Source organism: Eulemur rufifrons, chromosome 7 (assembly GCF_041146395.1).
Source record: "Eulemur rufifrons isolate Redbay chromosome 7, OSU_ERuf_1, whole genome shotgun sequence".
Classification (NCBI taxonomy): domain Eukaryota; kingdom Metazoa; phylum Chordata; class Mammalia; order Primates; family Lemuridae; genus Eulemur; species Eulemur rufifrons.
In genome coordinates this window covers 199228887-199249661 of record NC_090989.1, presented here as the reverse complement: position 1 = coordinate 199249661, position 20775 = coordinate 199228887, and the positions used below count along the sequence as shown (strand labels likewise).

Below are 20775 nucleotides of genomic sequence, written 5' to 3'. Positions count from 1 at the left end.
ACACGCAGTCTTTCTCCTGATTCCATCTGCTTTGCAGTTTTGGTGCAGAGGGACTCACTCATCATGGTTGCTGTTCTGATGTGTGGAATTGAAACAAACTGGGTGAGTTGAGTGAAGCTGGGACAGGCAGGCAGCACATGGAGTGTGGCCCAGGGGCCTGCTACAGTAGCTGGTGGCGCACACCCTGGAGTCCCCATTGGCGGCACAGGCCAGGGCTCTCAGCCCCAGGCCTGCTGAGGACTGGGATGAGGTACAGCAAATGAACATGCTTGGGAACAAGGAGGCCCCTTGTGATTACTAGTATTGCTGGGTCTTAGAGGAGGAGCTCCTGGCACAGCCACCTTTCTGGGGTCTCATTAGAGAGGGGCATCTTGAGTGCCTAAATTAGCCTCCAGCCTCCAGCGAGCTGCTGCTGCTCCTGCTCTCTCACCATGTTACCTTCAGGTTGCAGCGTCCACAGGCTGTGAGCAGGTCCTCCTCCCAGGCCCTGAGCAAACACCACCCTAACAGAGCAGGGCACCAAGCCCCTTGTCCCCACACCCCCAGAGGCCACCTTGGGGGAAAGAACCAGAGAGCAGGACGTGGGTTGTCCTGAGGGAAAGGGGTGGGCTAAAGGCTCTCTGGACCCTCTGTCTTTTCTGTGCTTTCTGTGTCTGTTGGGAAACACAGAGAGGTGTCTATTTGCTCAGCACAGAGGGCTTGAGGGAGGTTGAGGATTGGGTGCCAGGAGGTTGAGGCTGGGGACGGGGACTCTAGTCAGCACTGAGGGACCTGCTACCTCGGACCAGAGGGGACTGTGCCTGTTAGGTCCAGAGCCGAGAGAAAGGCACGGGGAGCCTCAATGTGCAGCAAAATGCTGTTTATTTTAAGCATCTGGGTGCAGATGAGTGGAGGCCGAAAAAGGCGTCCAGGAGAGAAAAGGGGAGAGCCTTGGGTTTCATAGAGGGCTTTTCTGGGGAGAGTAAATAAGTTCTTTTCAAACAACCGGGAGGGATAAGGAAAGTAAGTTCCCCTCTTGCATTCCAGTCCTTTACCTCCCTAGGGGTCTGGCAAAGGCTACGTGCCTAATACACCCTAGGAAGGGGCCAGCGGTGGGTTGGGTTTTATAAGAGGTTTGGATGGGAGTTTGGGGAGGGTGACTTCTTTAAGCCTAACAGTCTCCACCTGCCATGTCTCTCACCTTGGGACCTAAGTCCTGGGAAGCCCCGGGGCACAGGAGGCTAAAAAATAGCAAAAACCGAGGTGTCTTTCCAACTCTCACACTCATTTGGGCTGAGGAGGTTGAGGGCTGCAATCCAGGAGACAGATTCAAGTTGCTCTGAATATACACTCCAATTAGCAACAGTCACAAGTGGGTTTTTAAAGGAAAAAAGAAAGGGCAGTTCTTAAATTGCTCGCCAATACATTGTTCTTTGTATCACAAATTCCAGGGACTTGAAGATAATGGATAAGGGTCATATTGTGCAACTTGTGGTAACATTTTAGGTAATTTATCAGCAAGTCTGGAAACTACAGGGAAGGAAAGAAAAAACAAAATGCCTTCAAACAATTACCCTTGAGCAGGGCTGCAGGGACCCCTGCTGTGACGCAAGTCTGCTGCTGATGGCTCTCTGGGCCTGGTAACTTTCGCAGACCTCACATTCCTCAGGCTGCCCTGAGCCACGTTTCTTTCTTGCCACTCACTTCTGACACCAGATGTGGGCTTCTGGGGGGGTCCTCATACCCCAACCAGTTCTCCAGTGGACATCCGTTGGGAGTCCTATAATTCAATTCCCTTCTGACACCACCCACTTGGAGACAGCGTCAGACCCCACAGGTTAAGGGATGGGCCCCACAGGACTGCCCCGCTTCAGACACCGAGCAAGTCCCAGGCTTTTACCTGTGCTGCCACCAACCGGCTATCAGTCCGGGTTCCCACGATGCCATCCTGTAGTTTGTTTAATTTGCTAGGATGACTCATGGAACACAGGAACACTCTTCTCTTTTACCCATTTATTATCAAGGACATTGCAAAGGCTACAGATGCTCAGGGTGAGGTATGGCGGGGAGGAGCTTTCGTGCCCTGCTCCCCAAGAACCTCCACGTGCTCAGCAATCTGAAAACTCCTGCAAACTCACTCCCTTTGGGATTTTGCGGAGGCCACATTCTGTAGGCACCATTGAGTAAATCACTGGCCACTGATGACCAACTCAACCTCTCCCCCCTTCCCCCCCATGTCTGGGGTGGGGCTGAAAGTTCCAATTCTCTAATCACAGGGGTGGCCCCCAGGCATCCACCCTCCACAGGGGGCTCCCGTCATCTCATCGTGGCAAAAAGACTCCTCACTTTGGAGGTTCCAAGCGTTTTAGGAGCCACGTGCCAGGAAACGCTGCAGACCAAACACAGATTGCACAGCCTCACAGAGGCACAACCCTTTCCCCACCCAACAAGTTCTCAGTGCTGTCTGCTCAGTGAAGCAAGGGCAGGAAAACTGCTGGAGGGAAAATTTCCTGGAATGAGAGAAAGAAAGCCCTTCCTTCTGCGAACTAAAATAAAATCTGAAAGGCTGAATGACCCAAAGGACACATTTCACACACAGGCTTTGTGGGAGCAACACGGCTGGTGTATTCACTGGGGTGCGAGTGGGCTGGGTCCGAAAAGAGAGTCAGCACAGAAGGAGGATTAGTGAGGGTTTTTATAAAGGGGGATAGCCGACCCCCTCCCACCAGCCCTTTCAGTTCTTTGTTTCTGGGCCAAACTGGCAGGTGAAGAATTGCTTCCTGCTACGGGCAGCAGAGGACAGGCAGAACAGCTGTTTGTAGTAAATTCTTCTTCAAATGACCAAGTCCTATGACCCCTTCGCACCAGTCGCATCCATCCTTCTGTTTTGGCGTCCTCCTTATCAGGAGAGCTAGGGAGGGGAGCCTTGGTCTGCGTCAGGGAGGGAGGCGGAGCAGCTCTGGTTGCAGCTGTCAGGTCTACAAAGTCTGGGCACTACCCAGACTCCTGAGGCTATTGTTTTACAAGCCTAAGTTTTGCATTAACCACATTCTGTCCTATACATACTTTTTGGTTCCCACCTGGAACAAACCTAACAAAATCTTAAGGCTCCCCCCACCAGCTGACTGAATGGATCCCCTCTTGGCCAAGGGCATACCCTAAAACTTAAGTGCCTGCCAGAAGGAGGGAGGTCAGCCATGCCTCATCATGCCCCTCTCCCTACTTGGGGACATCCTTTGTAACCCATTAACAGGCCTAAGGGTATGCAAGACAAACCTGCAGGTCCTCAATTTACACAACAAATATATGTCCAGTGGCTTGTCTCTGATAAACAGACCTCCTTATCTTAAAATATTCCAAGCCTTTAGACAAAGCTTCATGTCTTTAACCAATTACAAGTCGAAGAGTCTTTAAACCCACCTATAACCTGTAAGTCCCCCCAACCTTCTCCACCCACCCCTTCCAGATGTCCCACCTTTTCAGGCCAAACCAATGTATGCCTCCCACATATTGATTCATGACTTTACCTGTAGCCCTTGTCTCTCTGAAATGTATAAAATCAAACTGTAACCCAGCCACACCAAGTCCACTTGCTCAAGGCTTCTTGGGCGTGGCTCTGGGTCATGGTCCTCAAATTTGGCTCAGAATAAATCTCTTCATTTCACAAAGTTCAGCTGGCTTCTTTTCCATTGACAGGACAATGGTCCAGAAATAAAATTATTCCTGCCACCTGTCTCGGGCTGTTGGTGGCTCCACTTCACCTTCACCTTCACATTTCAAGCCCATTAATTCTGCATATGGGAATGACTGATAGCATAGCTTGTTCAGGTGTGTGTTTAATCGAGTTTACTTTAAGAACAACTTCACCTGTAAGTTCTCCAGAAATCCTGACTCAGTGGCACAGGAACCTCCACTGTGAGAAGCTGGAAGGTTGCTTTGACACCCCGCATGAAAGGGGAGCCACCTACGCCTGCGATTTCTTGGGTATCTCCAAGCTGATGTACCGAGAGTGTGCTGTGGGGGCCCCAGATCAGGTGAGAAAGAAACTTACTGCTGTTAAAAATGTGCCTCTCTTCTCCCATTATCCAGAAACCTGATGAATCTTTTTCCCACAAAACCTGCTCCAGGGACCAGAAAAATCCCTGCCCCATCCCCTATTGTCCTGTGCACCAGGGGCTTTATTTCGACCCATTGTTATATTGATTCCTCCTGGAAAACTCACCCCTGAGCACCATATATGGCTTGATGCTGGGTTTTTGCAGTTTCCTTGTGAGCCTGTTTTGAAAACAGGTCAGGAAGCAAAGTCTGTTTACTGAGAGCAAGAGGGAAGTCCAGAGCCCTGGCCTGGGTGACTCTGCTGTCCTTCAGCAAGTACCACAATGTTGTTATAGCCAGGGCTCTGCAATAGAGAGAAATATTCCTAAATGACTTCCTTCAGTGCAGTTAATTCTCAGTCCAACTCACAGCAGATGGCCATTATTAACTTAAAGAAATAAATCCTCCCTGCCAATGGCCTCAGACTTGCTCTCCAAGGAGGGGCCCTCCAGACCTTCACTAAAGGGCCGTGGTGCCAGAGGGGTCAGAAGTGGACACTTGTCCTGCCAGCCGCAGACTCCTCCTCTCCCCTCTGAGCCCCACCCTTGCCTAAGGCCCCGACTCCCCCTCCTCATCACATACCATTATGATGACTGGGTTCACCTCAGCCCAGCCAGAAGAGACATGCTCCAAGTGCTCGTTGAATGGATGGATGAGGAATGAATATTTAAAACCTTGTCCTAATATGACACATTGCTCCAAAGATGATTATTTGCAACAAATAAAATCATGGCAACACATACTTAAGGAAGGGAGTGCCAATGGAAAAGAAGCCAAACTCTGTAAAATAATTTTAAAGCGGTTTATTCTGAGCCAAATTCGAGGACCATGACCCAGAGCCACGCCCAAGAAGCCTTGAGCAAGTGGACTTGGTGTGGCTGGGTTACAGTTTGGTTTTATAGATCTCAGGGAGACAGGGGTTAGAGGTAAAGTCATAAATCAATATGTGGGAGGCATACATTGGTTTGGCCTGAAAAGGTGGTACATCTCAAAGGGGCGGGTGGGGAGGGTTGGGGGGCTTACAAGTTATAGGTGGGTTTAAAGATTCTTTGACTTGTAATTGGTTAAAGACATGAAGCTTTGTCTAAAGGCTTGGAATGTTTTAAGATAAGGAGGTCTGTTTATCAGAGACAAGCCACTGGACATATATTTGTTGTGTAAATTGAGGACCTGCAGGTTTGTCTTGCATACCCTTAGGCCTGTTAATGGGTTACAAAGGATGTCCCCAAGTAGGGAGAGGGGCATGATGAGGCATGTCTGACCTCCCTCCTCCTGGCAGGCAATTCAGATTTAGGGTATCCCCTTCATCAGGAGGGGTTCCCTTCAGTCAGCCAGGGTGGGGGGAACCTTAAGATTTTATTTTAGTTCACAGGAGGATAAAGATAATGACTTTCCTGTTTCAGAAAAAGAAAATAGGAAAGCAAAAGAATTTAGGAAAGCAAAATGGTGTATTTTATGCCTTATTACTGCAAATGCTTAGCCCAAAAAATCATGTGGCCTCAATGTAAGGTTTTTGGATGGGCGGCGCCAGAGAAAGAAAGACGAGCAGAGTAGAAAGGGGTAAGCAACGTGGCTTTATTTGAGCGCTCCCAGGTGAGGGTAACGGATCCCAAGAGAGGGGCCCGGGTGAGGTTCATGGGTCCCGGAAGAGAGGGGCCCGAGAAATCTCGCTGCCTAGAAGTTTTGAGTAAGCTTACATATGTTTTTAGAGTTGGGGGATGCACGTTTCTTTGGCGCGAAGAGTTGGGAATTTTTAGGGCAGATATTGAGAACTAGGAGGGGCTGGTGGTATGTGTGGACTCCAGGAACCGAGACCCTTCTCAGGGTAACCATCCAGGTGTGGTCATCCTTTAACTTAGCTGGGCCTTGCAGGCATTGTTCTCGGCAGGTCTCGTGGGCTTCTTCTTTTTCCATTAGGGAGGGGAGGGGTGCCCGCCACCAGCCTTACACTCAATCCTGGGAACTTATATTTACCTGCAATAATAAGAGATCTTTTATATGAAGTATAAAACTATAAAGGAGGCTGGATGTGCTGGCTCATGCCTGTAATCCTAGCACTTTGGGAAGCTGAGGCAGGAGGACTGCTTGAGGCCAGGAGTTTGAGACCAGCCTCGGCAACAGAAAAAGACCCCTGTCTTTACAAAAAATTTAAAAATTAGCCTGGTGTGGTGGCACATGCCTGTAGTCCCAGCTACTCGGGGGGCTGAGGTAAGAGGATCACTTGAGCCCAGAAGTCCAAGGGTGCAGTGAGCTATGATTGCTCCTGTGAATAACCACTGCTCTCCAGCCCAGATAACAGAGCGAGATCCTGTCTCAAAAAAAAAAAAAAAAAGTATAAAGGAGACATTATTGGTAATTACACAGCAGAAAAGGAAAATGTTCTCTTTGCCCTGTAGGACTCTCCACCTCCCCTAACCCTCAACTAGGAAAAGCCTCTGGGACAGACCAGTCCCAGCATCAGGAGACTCACCCTCAGGAGAGCAAGAAAACAACACAGATTCAACCAGATGTGCCACAACTTGCGTACAGCAAGGAGTCCAGGGAGAAGGAGATGGAGGAGCAGAGCCATGTGGGCTGGGCCTGGGTGAGGGGGTGGATGGAAGCTCTGGAAGGAGATTTGGGGAGGGGAAGCAAGGGGAGTTTTAGATGTGTTGCCCTGGGTTGTACAATGGATGTCCTTAATTATTTTTCAAATGGTGCAAGAAATAATTGGAATTTTTTTTAATTACTATGGCCTACCAGGCTGTTGTTCTTTGAAGGCAGGACTGGGCCCCATGGGACATTGGATTATGGATGGGTTTCACGAGGAGTAGAGGGATATCATCCAGCATGTTAGACCTAAGAGTCATAGCTAGCTGCACCCACATTAAAATCATCCTTTTAGATCTTAGCCATGGGCAATTGTGCCACCACCACTTCCCACCTTTGACGAAAAGTGGTTGGGTTCAATTGGCACAATCGTTCTTATTCTCAAACTCCAATGGCAAAGCCAGACAGATACTGTAGAAATAACATTGAACTTGTCATTACAATGTGGAGATGCTGTAAAGGTTAGGCATGCATGTTTAAAGCAGAAAACTAGATTCACATGGCATTATTTTCAGTTCACTAAATTAAATAAAATTTTAAAAGGAATTTTTCTTGTGGCATTGCAAACATAAAATTAACTTTTCTCAACAATCAGGCAAATAGGCAATTTGAACACATGCAAGTAATTTCACTCCCTAATAGAGCCACTAAAATGACAGCAGAGGGATTCTTTTTTAAGTGATGGTGAAAACGAAAGAGGAAACAAGAAAAAAAGCATGTTTGGAAGGTGCACGGTGCAAGCGGAGTGAAGGCTGACTCTACTGCCCCGCAAGCATGGTCTGAGCGGCGCTGAGAAACGCCAGAAGCAACTGGTTTATCCCGAGGAATCCTCAAAGGCCAGGGGACCCCAGCTCCAGACCCCCCCCCAAGTGGAAATACAGGCACCTATCAGGGAGGCAGCTTATGAGACAGTTAGATCTCTAGGTTCCTTCCCACCTCTGTGCCTGAGTGACTGACATTCACCACCCCTGGGTGGACAAAGGGGGCTGTCCTGGCTGGGAAACATGTAGCTGAAAGTAAGGGTGCCAAAGTGAAATCAGGGTAATTTCATGAAAATGTGCGCTCTCAGAACAGAGCCCTGGCAGCTGGCAGCCCCTGCCCTCTGAGATAGGGAACCAGCAGGCTCTGCTCAACACAGGTAAAACAAGCCCTAACCACCCCAATCAAAAACAGGATGAGGTGAGAGAACTAGTTAAGACTGATCGAAACCAAGATGGCAAGGAAATGGACCTTGCAGCTCATCACACCCTAATTATAACACACTAGCATGCTAAAAGGAACTCCCAACGACACAACAGGAGGGGCCTTATAAAGGAAAGAGAGGGAGGTTCTCAGTTCTAGGAAATCACTGCCTCTTTCCAAGAAATAACATGAATAATCCTCCCCTGCTCAGCCTATAACTAAACCATTGCTTAAATTTAAAAAAATCAAAAGAACCAAGGAGCTGTTCCTCCCAGCCAGGAGCACTAGCCTCCACTCTGTCTGAGGAATAATCTTCCACCTCTGAATAAAACTTCCTTTCGCTTTACACTGTCTGCTCGCTATTGAATTCTTTCTCACATGAAGCCAAGGACCCACTTGGGGTCCAAGTGGATCCCAGCATTGAGAACCACCTTCACGTGACACCTCCTTATAGGAGATGAGAGGATGTTTTCTAATAAACGTGACCAGCCAGAAAGACAAATCTCTGCCAACAAGATGGCCCGAAAGATCACTCTACAGGGGAGCTCAGTTACCAAACACCACTGATGTCCACTCAGTCCCTCCCAAAACAAACAGGAAGGCGAACAACAGGGGAGGGGGAAAGCAACTCTAAGCTAACAGAAACTATGCAGGAAGAAGACATTTAAAAGTATGGTTAAGACCCTTAGAGAGAAAGGATTAGATACTGCTTTCATGGTATTAGAAGAGAGTGCTATGAAAGAGAGACAGGAGAAGGAGGGAGACGAGAGGGAGACAGAAACCAACTCAGAAAACAAAGAACTTTTTATATTAAAATTGTGATAGCAGATAAAAGGGCTGGTAGATAAATTTAAGGAAATCTCCCAAAAAGTAGAACAAAAGTGAAGACGGTAGCAGATAGAAGAGAAAAATGTAAAGAAGTTGGAAGGCCAGTCTAGGAAGTCAACCATCCAAATATTAGCAACTGCAGAAAGGCACAACCAAGAAACAGAAGAGGGAAAGTTAACAAAATAATACTGGAACATTGCCTGAAGGTGAAGTTGTATGTTTCTAGATTGAACAATTCACAAGAGCCAGGCACTAGGGTGAAAACAGAGGTATCATGAAAGTGTAGAACCACAGGCAAGAAGAAAATCTGGCGAGTTTAGAGAGAGAGGAATAGGCCACATTCACTGGGTCAAGGGTCTCAGTGCAGTCATACCTCTCAACCATAACAAGGAAACAAGAAAACCAGGGAAAGTACCTTCAAATCACTGAAGGAAAATTACTTTCAAGCTAGATTCTACAGCAGCCAAGCATGCACTAAGTATGTGTACAATGAAGGCATTTCAGATATGTGAGGCCTCAAAAAGTTTGCCTCCCATATCGCTCCTTCTCAGGAAGCTATTAGAGGATGTATTCCAATGAAACAAGGGAGTAAACCAAGAAAGAGAATAACAAGAATGAGGAACGCAATGCAGGAGAGAAAGACGTGGAGTAGCACTGAGATAATTCCAAAGGCCAGGTTGACAGCCAAGTACCAGAACCCACAGAGAGGTAGGAAGACTCCAGGATACATTTCCTCCAGAAGATGGAATGGATAGACCACTTGATGTGTCTGAATATCTCAAGAGGAGACTTGGATAACCAGTGGAAAGTTTGGGTTAGATTACTTATAGGTACTTAGCAGTTTAGGCTGCTATAACAAAATACTATAGACTAGGATGTTTATAATAATAGAAATTTATTTCTCAGTTCTGTAGGCTGAGAAGTCCAAGATCAAGGTGCCAGCAGATTCGGTGTCTGGCGAGGGCCTGCTTTTGGTTCATAGATGACACCTTCTTGTGTCCTCACATGGAGGAAAGGGTGAAGGGTCTTTTTTTATATGGGCACTAATCCCACTCATGAGGGCTCCTCTCTCCTGACCTCATCACCTCCCAAAGGCTCCACCTCCTAACGTCATCACCTTGGGGACTAGGCTTCAACATACGAATTATGGGGGACAGAAACATTCTGACCATAGCAGGTACACTGAAAAGAAAAAAACAAAGCAAACAATCAGATAAGAAACTTCTTAACCAAAAATGCAGGAGAGAAGAGTAATCCCAGTTTACTAAATGGCTCAAAGGCTCTGGACAGCTTACAACGTAGAGGTGGTTAAAAGTGAGAATCTTTTCAGCCAAACTTGGCATAAGGCACCCTACTGGAAGGAAGGCATTGAAGGAAAACCCAGTGCACTATTGAGTGTGAAAAGTCAGTCTGAGTCAGCCCAGCCCAACAGAGCGTTAGTTCTCCTGATCAGCAAGCCTCTGTCATCGTCTTCCTCCTTCCCCTGGGATGTCTGGGTGTTGGGGTGGCGGGAGGGTGTGTACATGCATTTCTCTCAGTGGCTGCCCCCGCAAGCACATAGTGACCAGCATTTCTCTAGTCTTTCTGGGGTTTGCGTGAGATCCCAGCAGTGGTTGGGCCTCTCCTGAGAGCGAGGGCGGAAGGAGAACTTCGAGGACGTGGGACGGCCCAGCGTCCTAGGAAGGAAGGAGCTCAGCCTGCGTCAGGGCTCTCGGCTCATGGAGCAGCCTGGGCTTGGATGAAAGATGCCACCGTTACGAGTTCAGTGTGTTGATTTCAACACGGTCAGTAGATGAGACGCCCACAGAGCTGTTTCTCAGATGTTAGTGCCCAAAAGGCTCACTGGGGACATCTCCATGGGACGTGGGCCTGGGGCAGGGCCACAGTGCTGCAGTTGTCACAACCCCTGCCCTGGGGTCCCTGTGCCACCTGCCCAGATGGCCTCTGCTCATCCAGGACCACACTGAGGGCAGGAGGGCTGTAAAGATGAGAAGCAATACGTACTGACAGAAAAAAAGGTGTGCGGGTTTTAGTGGGACACATAGATGTACTGAAACATCCACGGTGGCTCTGGATGACAGGATTTTTCCACAACAATCAGGTACCGTTGTTGTAATACAAGTGGCACAAGGCACCTACAGAAACAGCCACGGCGTGTGCAGTTCTCTGAGAGAAGGCTGGATGTACTCTGCCTTACAGCAAGAACGATTAATTGTTAGGGATGTGATATTAAAGAACATGTCTAAAGGACATATCACTCTCTCACCATGGGGGAGGAAGGCTCAGGCCCTGCAGGGCTGGTCTAGCCATGGGCATCCTGGACGCTTCCCTCCCTCCAAGCGCTCCAACGCAAGATGCCCCAGTCCTCAATCATCAACGTGGTTCTTGGACTCGATGTGGCACTTACAAGCATATTTACCAGGAGGGCCATTTCTCCACCTTTTAAGAAAGTCTGTGGTCATGGTTCACACACACACACACGCACACGGTTTGTGGACATTCTACAGGCAAGGTATGTCCACGCACCCTTCAACACTGTGTGATTAAAGATACCATAATAAATATGCCGGCTGGGCACGGTGGCTCACATCTGTAATCCTAGCACTCTGGGAGGCCCCAGCAGGAGTATCGTTTGAGCTCAGGAGTTCGAGACCAGCCTGAGCAAGAGCGAGACCCCGTCTCTACTAAAGAAAAATAGAAAGAAATTAGCTGGACAACTAAAAATATATAGAAAAAATTAGCTGGGCATGGTGGCACATGCCTGTAGTCCCAGCTACTCAGGGCGCTGAGGCAGTAGGATTGCTTGAGCCAAGGAATTTGAGGTTGCTGTGAGCTAGGCTGATGCCATGGCACTCTAGCCCGGGCAACAAAGCAAGACTCTGTCTATAAATAAATAAATAAGCTATCTCTGGGTTTTGGAAGGAAACTGCATTCTCACATAATTTATTCTTGGAGCAAATAATGATCAAATTACCTCAAATACATCTTTGGTCAACCCACAGGGCCCCGATGAGACTGGGTCTCAGTTTTCAGTGGAGGGAAGTTAACTGACAGAGCAGGGGGTAAGGGAGGGGGAAGTGATGGCTGATTAATCAACAACTTAAGTCTCAACTGAAAACACAAAACAAAAGTTGTGCTTGGCATGGGTTCACTGCGTGCTACCCTCTTGGCTTTTTTATCACTGAAGCACGTAGCTCCACCGATGGCCTCGTTTGGGGAACACTGCTATTCCTGGGGCCTACTGGAGTCAGCTTTGCTCCAAATTCCCAGCTGAGGGACCCAGCAAGCTGACCAGATCTGCAGTGGAAACTGGGCTGGGGTGGGTACCCAGTATTTTCACAATTTCAGTTGACCAGATCGGGGTGATGTTGGAACAAGAAGGGCCACTCAGCCAGCAGGAGGCCACAGGGGAGGCTGTGATTTGAACTCCTGACCACTTTCCTCTACTATTAGCCAAGATCGTGTACGGGTTTGTTGTGTGCTTGGATGAATTACCATCTTTTAGGGAATGCTGAGGTTTGATCTTGAAGATATGAATATTTATCTCACATTTCATTGCTTTCTAGGATATTGCAATGCTATTAAAAATAAGTATGAGAAAAGCAAACAAAGAGAAGACAATGCCGAGACAACACATAATTAAAAATTACCACCTTTGATAAATAAAACAGTTTACGCATTATATGTGCTGCCTAAGTCCTTTTCATCCTATCAGCACAAGGTTTGGAATGAGAAAGAAGGCAAGTAAAGCTGCTCGAGGTGGAAATAGGCTTGTTTATTATTACAAAGCATACAGTCTTCAAACTTCATTAATATAGTTATAAAAGCGTATCATTAAAGTAAATAGATCACCAGAAAATATATCAATAAATACATCATTTTACCTGAAGAGAGCTGTACAGATAAATGTTTTGCATAGATTTCAGACAGCTCAGTGTGAATACATCAGGGTTCTTCTTAAGCACTGGTGGATAAAGCTACGCAAAGAATAAAAGAAATAACTATTAATACAAAGAAGCTGCAGGGTCAAAACGGGGGCAGTGGGGAGGGGGCATTATTTCCTGAGCAGCATTGACTTTCTACCACAGCTTCAAGCTTCTGTTCTGAAATTGTGATGAAATAAAGCCGGCAGGGGAGGGAAACCCACACGCTCCTCCTCGCAGCGCCTGTCCCGGGCCGCCAAGACGCCTCCCGCTTCAGCCGGAGAAGTTCTGAAAGATGTCGGCCGCCTCCACCCAGCTCCGGAAGCAGGCCAGGCCGCGCTCCCGGATCTGCTTGCGCCCTTTGCTGGTGATGACCTCCCCATTTTGTTTCACAATCACAAGCTTGGGGATGGCCGTGATGTTGTACCTCTTCCTCAGCTCGCTGCAGGAGAGAAGAGGGGTACCGAGGGGTTAGCACCTCCGCCCCCGCCGCACGGGTTCAGTCACCAGCTTACCCGGGAGCCGCCCGGAGCCCGCGCCCACCCTCGCGCCCGCCCTCCTGCCCGGCTCGTGGGCTCCTTTCCTCCCGGGCGCTGTCGTTTCTAACCGGTGCTGCCCCCGAGAACGGCCTGCAGCCAGGCAACCGCTCTGGATCTGAGCCACCCAATCCCACAGCAACGGGCCACACGCGGCAAGCGTGCCTAACGAACCAAGGCTTTCGTTTTAATTAAATGAAAATTTAAGTGGCCACAAGTGACTAGGGTTACTGGATAGGACAGCATAAGTCTAAACCCACAAATAAACCCAATAATTTTTTATATCCTTCTCTACATCTTAAGAGTTTGGAAAATATCAGGTACATATAATGGCAAAAGTTAAACCTCCCTAACTTCTAAATAAAGCCAAAGCCTACAAAGTCAGTGACCCACTGGTTAGTGTTACGATGGATGAAACATCTCTTAGCTACATTGTACCATCATCTGTAACCCTGAGTGGCCTCTTTATAAAATTATTTCTATTCATTTAGGGAAAGGAGCATTTGCCTTAGTTTTGCAATTCTCCCCATAACCTTCACAGGGATTACCTCCCAGGAAACAGGGCAGCGAGTGAAAATCCCTGTCCTGTTCACCCGGTTAAGGGCCCCAGGGATGGTAATCTGCTTTCCTTGATCTGCTGCCCTCAGGACTGTGACCCTGAGGCAGCAGGAGAAAGGCACTGGAGACATCCCTGGCACCGGGTCAGACACAAACCTTCACGCAAACACGAACAAATACATGGCCCCCTACACTCCAGAAAGAGAATATACTTCATTTCCAAGCATCCGTGAAGCTTTGACAAAACGAATCATGTTCTCAGTTGCAAAGGAAATCTTAATAAATTTCAAATGATCAGTAACATACAGACCACCTAATCAGTCCCCAAGGGAACAGAACTAGAGACCAGTAAGAAATCATTTTTAAGAACGAGTTTAAAAACTAACTATATGGTGTATGTGAAACAGCAATGCAGAGGACAAAATATTTAAAATAGAACAATACAGAATATACTACAAATTCCAAGCTGCAAATACAACGAAACACACTTATCCAAAACTCATACATAGATGAGTTACAGACTTAATTCAAAAAGCTAGAAAAAGAATGGTGGAGCAAACACAAAGAAAGTAGAAGGATAGCAAAATAAGACTGAGAACAGAAATTACAGAAATAGGTAATGAACCAGTGAAAATCCACATGGGGTGAGGATGAAAACCCAACCTGGTTCTCAGGAAAGGCTAAAATACGAACTAAATCTGTACGGATAATGAGCAAGGGAAAAAGAGAAGGCACCGGGATATCGGGAGTCGAGCAGGACAGGTCCCACACAGACCCAGTGTGGATGAACCCGCCTCACGGGCGCTGGCGGGATGGCCCCGGCCTTCCCCTGGCACAGGACAGCTGCCAGGACAGGCTGGTTTCGGGAGAACCAGCGCACAGCCCCACCTGGGCAGCTCCGGAAGCTGTTTCCCGTGCTGTCCAAGGACTCCCATGAGGAGGGAAAGAAAAAGTGGGAGGAAGAAAGAGGTAAACTACGCTATAAAAACTTTCAGCACAGACTGCTCTGCTGAAACTGTATTTGCAGAACTGACAAACCAAAGCCTGAAACACGGAGCAGACACAAATTGGTGTCAAACTTAGGTTTAGGGGACACTTACTCCTCCCTAGTCACGAGTGCTCAAGACAGACGAGGGGTGTAAACTGAAGCCCAGGGATCTCAGCCGGGCCGAGCCTGCACGAGTATGGCAACCACAGCGCTGGGCACGAAAGTTGTGGTGGAAGCCATGTCCTCTCTAGTGTTTTAAGGCTCCTGCACAGCATCTGAAAGTTGAAATGCCTAAGAAATTAGCTTTTCCCAGTGGCATAGAACAAAAATGTGAAAAAAAAAAAGATAAACAACCCAAGTAGCTCTTTGCATAAAGACTGCACCAAAATGGCCAGCAGCATAATTTAAGCTCGTTATCTGGTGGTTTTGGCAAAACAGTTATGTCAGCTCTTGTACTTGGGGTAGTGGGACAGGACAAGACAGAGCACATCACGTTTCAAAATGGGAAGCCTGGCAGAGCCTGGCAGGGCTCTGTCATCCCAGGGACGTGGGACCTCATCCCCAAGGCTGTGAGGAGTCCCTGCAGGGCTGACGGTGGGCAGTGAGGGCGTCGGGGTGACAGCAGCAGCAGCAGCACCTTGGCCACAGACTCCTGAGCCACGCAGGTCCGGCTCAGCATCTGCTCTCCTGGCAGGTCCCTGGGAGACGCTGGTCCTCGCACCAGCCTTTGCTCAGCACTGTCTGAGCGACAGGCTTCTCGAATTGGGGGCCCGGGACAAGCAGCTTCAGCGTCACCTGGGAACTCGTCAGAAATGTGTCTCCCCACACTGATGGGGGTGCAGTCTGCAACCCCGTGTGTGATGCTCAAGTTTGCTGGCCCTGCTGACATCTCCCAGGGCTTCCTGCGGCCCCTGCACTGACCGAGAGAAGGGAGGCTGAGCTTGTGTTCCCCCACAGCGGGGGCGGCACAGGCCTGCAGTTGGCCGCTCAGCATCCAGCCCGTCCTGTGGAAACCATGTCTCTTCCATTTTCCCGCATGGATCCGCCATGTTAGTGAGCTCATCTCCTGTCCCTAGATTCCTCTTTGGCACCACACGAGTAATAAAGTCCACCTCCTGGGGTTGTTGTGAGGATTAAATGATTAGTACATGAACAACTTAACGAAAGATGGGGCTCGGCACATTATAAGTACTCAATAAACACTGGCTCTTCTTACTGTGTGGGAAGGACCCACCTTCCATTCCAGCTGGGTCTACTGCTCAGTGGGCATATCTCTTGGCCCTTGGCTACACTAACTAGTACAGAAATGGGCGACTAGCAGACTCAGAACCAGTGGGGCTCCGTAAGCACTTCCCTGTGTGCTAGAAGAGAGGAGGTGCGGGGACATGCAGTCCAAGACACAGCTGCCATTCTGCCACCATGAGAAGGGACTGGATTTGCCGGGCAGCCACTGCCTGCAGCCCAAGAGTGAGGCACAAGTGGCAGAAGGCAAGCCACAAAATGCGTCCTCAGCCTCCCTGGAGACCAGCTCCTGGCTGCTGGGTGTTTCATTTAAGCCAGCCCATAACCTTCCTTGTTTAATCTCTTTGAGCTGCTGCTGCTGCTGCTGCTGCTTTAATTCCTTGCAACATTAAATGGAGTTCTGACACAGCCAGGGGTGTGCTGCAAACTGGGCATTGAGAATTGGAAAGAGGCTTGTGGCGGCCATGCTGATCTTCAAAGAGACACCCAGTGTCCGCCCTCAATCCCCACCTGGCAGCCTCTGCCTGGTGACACATGTAAGCTTGGAACTGCACAGGAAAGGCAGCTAGCCACCCTCCTCCCCTGAAGTCATCTCGATCCTCTCTGGGCACTGAGCTGTGTCCACAGAGGAGAGAATATCCTTTGGAGGAAAGAGCATTGTCAGAAGCATTTTAACCATTTGGGAAAATTCAAGAGCCCAGTTCCTCCTTGTCCTCACAAGCACTGTAGCAATTGATGTTAGTCCCTGCCTTCGCTAACCCAGCTGCATCCTTGTCCCTGGCATAACTGCGCTTCTGGGTTGCTATGGCAACCCCTGACTCCAGTGTCTTTCCATCTCAGGCAGCCGCAGACTGCTGCCAAGCAAATCACTCTAAAGCACTGTCTTTTGCTCACTTGCTCCAACCACCCACCAAACATGTTCCCTGTGGTGCCAAGCACTGAACAACCATGTCTGGCTCCTCCTGTGGACAAAGGAACCTAGGAAAACCCCTGGAGGGTTGGAGCAAGGCCAGCCTAGATCAGTCTTTGAACCAATAGATGGGGACACCAAGGCCCCGGAGAGCAGTTGGGGGAATATTCTAACAGCCCAGCGCCTGAGTGGGGAAGTACAAGGAGGAGAAAAACAGAGAAGGATCTGGGAGCCACAGAGTCAGTGGATTCAGAGATGTGTTGAATCCAAAGGGCGCAGGGTCAGCTAGAGCACTGCGCTAGAGAGAGGCAAGGGGTGGAGACAGCCAGGAATTACTGGCGTGAGCACCGACTCTTCCCCACTGAGCCATTCCCTGCCCAAGAAATGAAGTTGTGGCCAACTTTCTTTTCTATCAAATCCAAACTTATCCACCTAGAAGCTGAGGTGTTCCAGTACCAGCTATGGCAGGGGAGGCAGTGGTCAGAGCCTGGGCACGCAGGAGGAGGGCAGACCCCTTCCAGTCCTCCTTGGGGTCCACTGACGCTCCAGTGGCCAAGTGGGGACAAGAGTTGCTATGAGGCAATCATTATAAAGTCACACAAAATCACCATTGCTCATCTCTTGTGAACAGCAGCATGCAACAGGGAATTCCTGCTGGAGAACTCAGAACTTGTTACTTCACTCTTGGACAATGAGTTTTACCCATAAACCCAGTAACAAAGGGAGGGAAGGCAAGACAGGAGGGAACCTCATCCTGAAGAAATACCACCAGGGAGTACAGGCGTCTGTCCCCACTTTAAGGCCAGAGAAGGCTCAGCCCCTCCTCTCAGCCCACCCGCACTTGGGCACCTGGGTAAGGAAGTGACAACCCCAGCCAAACACCTGCATCTCCAGATTCAGGGATATCAGTAAGCAATTGCCTCTCTGGGGACTGAAAGTGGCACTGTGTAGTGTGTTTGGGAGCAGGGAGACACCAAAGAGCTGATATCTACACAACTCTGAGGACAAGGCGAGGGTTTAGGCATCTTCTCCCTGCATGTGCAGCTGTCCTCTGCCTCCAGCCGTGCCAAGGGTGCTTCACAGCCATGTCTTTGGAAGTAACTGCTTTCCTTCTCCTCCCTCAACTCGGGTAGATCACCAGGAAGTCAGTAAAGAGGAGGTGATGAGCTGAAGCCCCCAAGGGAAGGCAGCATGGGGTCATTTCACCCTGCACCTATCCAGGGGCACTCCCATAACGTCACCGTCCTCAGCTCCCCTGTCCACACACCAACCACACAGTATCATGTTCTGTACACATTAGCAACTTCCCAAATGCCTTTGGGATGCTTTGCACATTTTTTCTTTCTTCTCAGTAGTGGCTATTTCCATTTTGCTCATGATCCGATCCCATAAATCCAAGCTGGGACAAGCAGAACTTGGGGTATGGCTCCAACAATTCCTACAGAATATTCTCTGTCCCAGCTTACACATGACAATGACAAATTCATGAAGTTCAGTCTAGAATGGGGAAAGGACAAATAGCTACGTTCACAAAAAGAAAATCCCCTCTGAGGATGAAGAGCAGGTGAAGACCAGGACAGCCAGGCTGAGAGGACAGGAGTGACGGCCGCCCCGTGCTCAGAGCTGCTCTCTGGATCCCGCTGGAGCTCACAGACTCTGGCCAGATCGGCAGGGGAGACAGGAGGGAGTCCTGCATGACCTTCCCAAGTGAGTCTGTGCTGCAGGGGGCCACGGCCTCTAGCCCCCTCAGAGAGGAAGTGGCCAGGGCGGAAAGATCGCCCAGAACCAGGAGCATGGACTTTGCACTTCAGTGGCACATCTGCTAAATGAGGCACTGGAGCAGAATATGGTCCGTAACCAGTGGACACGAGCCCTTTCAGGTATCAGGTCAACCCTGACAATAACCACGTGATGTATCATTATGCTCAACAATAAAACTACCATCACGCAGTGGGTAAATCCCAGCTCTGTGCCCAGTCGCTGACATTGCCACTGTCTCCCGTTCAAAACTGTGTTCTTTCAAAAGCTACCCATAACTTGAGTGCTAAGCACTCGAAGTGATTCTGTGAATCCTTTGCAAAGTAAATCACCTGTCGCTTAGACTTACCACCAATAAGACTTTCATAGTCCTGGTGTAGTGAGGCCTCCAGGAAGCAGGCCACCCACCTGGAGGGCTGGGGCTTCCTGCCTGGGCTCCCCTCTCATTCACAACCACAAAAATCATGTGTTAGGCAGAATAATCAGACCTCTTCCACAGAACTTTCCAGAGTTAGCTTCCACTTTTCATTTGCCAGAAGGAATGTCATCTCATGACAACTAATTTGGGGAGTAAAGCCACAACTGGATGATAATCCCCAGAGAGTGAGGCTGGGCTCTGTACAGAAACTCACATGGCCACCTCTTCAGGGGTGGGCTGGGACAATGCACCATTATGAAGTGTGATTTAAACCAAAGTCTGGACTCTTACAGCACAGGACACCCCGACACCCAGAGCAACAAGTCCCCTGCCATACTCCCCCTGTGCCAATCCCTGCCCCTCCCTGCTTCCTTAGTGAGGCACCAAGCTCAACCTCTAGTTCATTCGAAAAGTCTAAAATTCCAACACAGAGCTGACGATTTCCACCTGGACACCTCTTTTCTAAAGCAAGGGTGGGGTCAAAGGTCCCTTCAGAGAGATTTTTGTCATCTCTGACATGTGCCTCCTCCTAGTTCTTCCTACATTTATAGTAATGAGTTTTATACCTTATGAAACCCCAAAGGCGACCAGCAGCTGGGTTTTGGCCGTGGAGCCCTCGGCCCCTCCCTCCCAGCACAGCCTCCACCTCCTGGACTGCGGGTGCTTGTCACACTGCTGATGGCCTCCCGGGTCACCCCACTCCCCGCCCGCTCCCAGACGCCGACACCGAGCGGTGGTCATCCTCGTGACCCCCACCTACTAAGCAAGAGGCAGATCCAGCGGTGTGGGCCCTGAGCCACCTGGGGCAGTGGTTCCCGGACAGGGGCCCACGGACCCACAGCATCAGCACCACCGGGGCTCCTGGGAAACGCAGATCCCCGCAGCCCCAGACCCGCGGAGTAGAAACTCCCCCGGCCCGTGGGGATGCTGATGCTCTGGGTTTGCGAACCTAGTCTGGAGCCCTCCCTGTCCTGAAAGGAAGTTGGAACAGAGGCTGAGTGTGACTAACCTGCCGAGACCTGAACGGGAAGGCGGGGACGGGGAACGCGATCTGAAAGAGTTCCCGAGGGCGCAAGAGGCGGCCTGGGGGGCGGGGCCCGGGGGAGACGCCAGCGGCCCCCGCCCCGCAGAACCCGCACTCACTGCCGGTAGGGATCGTGGAAGGGCAGCGCCAGCCAGGTGCCGTGCAGCTCGTGCATGAAGGCCAGCATCTCCTCGGCGCTGCCGTCGGCCGACACGAAGACCACTTCGAAGGGCGCGGGCCGCCGCGCCTCGCCCACCAGCGCCGTGTAGAAGTCACAGAGCAGCGGCGTGAAGTCGCGGCTGGGCGCGCATCGGCCGGCTGCGAAGTACAGCGCCACCACCTTGTTCTGCAGCGCCGCCTCGGCCTCCACCGCTGCACCCTCACGGGTCACCAGGCGCCGCCCGCCCAGCACGTCCACCATGGCGAGGTCGCACGGCCACCAGCGGCCCGAGGACGCCTGCGGGAGGATGATCGCCTGCGGGCGGGGGGCGGCGAGCGCTGCGGTGCCCGGCCTCTGTCTCCACCGCCGCTCAAGACCTGCCCTAGTTGCGCCCCGACCGGGCACCCCGCTCGGACCTCGCCCCGCAGCGCGCTTGTGGCTGCAGCAGGGGAGTCCGCACTGGGAGAGGGACTCTCACAGACACCGTCACCCCAGATGCTGAGGCGGTGGCTACAGCGCGGCACCCGCCCCCAGAAACCTAACCAGCCAGGCCACCCGGCGCCCTGCCGCCCCCGGCCCTCTTCC

At 50.2% G+C, this 20775-nt stretch overlaps 1 protein-coding gene across 1 annotated transcript; it reads right to left on the bottom strand.

Moving 5' to 3' along the window:
- Positions 1-12869: 12869 nt before the first annotated feature.
- NXNL2 (nucleoredoxin like 2) lies at positions 12870-20451 on the bottom strand. The gene is made up of 2 exons (XM_069474008.1): positions 20150-20451; positions 12870-13038 (listed from the first exon to the last, which is right to left on the bottom strand). The coding sequence occupies exons 1-2, from the start codon at positions 20449-20451 to the stop codon at positions 12870-12872; spliced, it is 471 nt and encodes a 156-aa protein (XP_069330109.1).
- Between the last annotated feature and the right edge of the window lie 324 nt (positions 20452-20775).

Coding starts and splice junctions, on each gene's coding strand:
- NXNL2 (XM_069474008.1), bottom strand. CDS start 20,451: ATGGTGGACGTGCTGGGCGGGCGGCGCCTGGTGACCCGTGAGGGTGCA. Junction 13,039..20,149: donor TTCCACGATCCCTACCGGCA/GTGAGTGCGGGT, acceptor TCTCTCCTGCAG/CGAGCTGAGGAAGAGGTACA.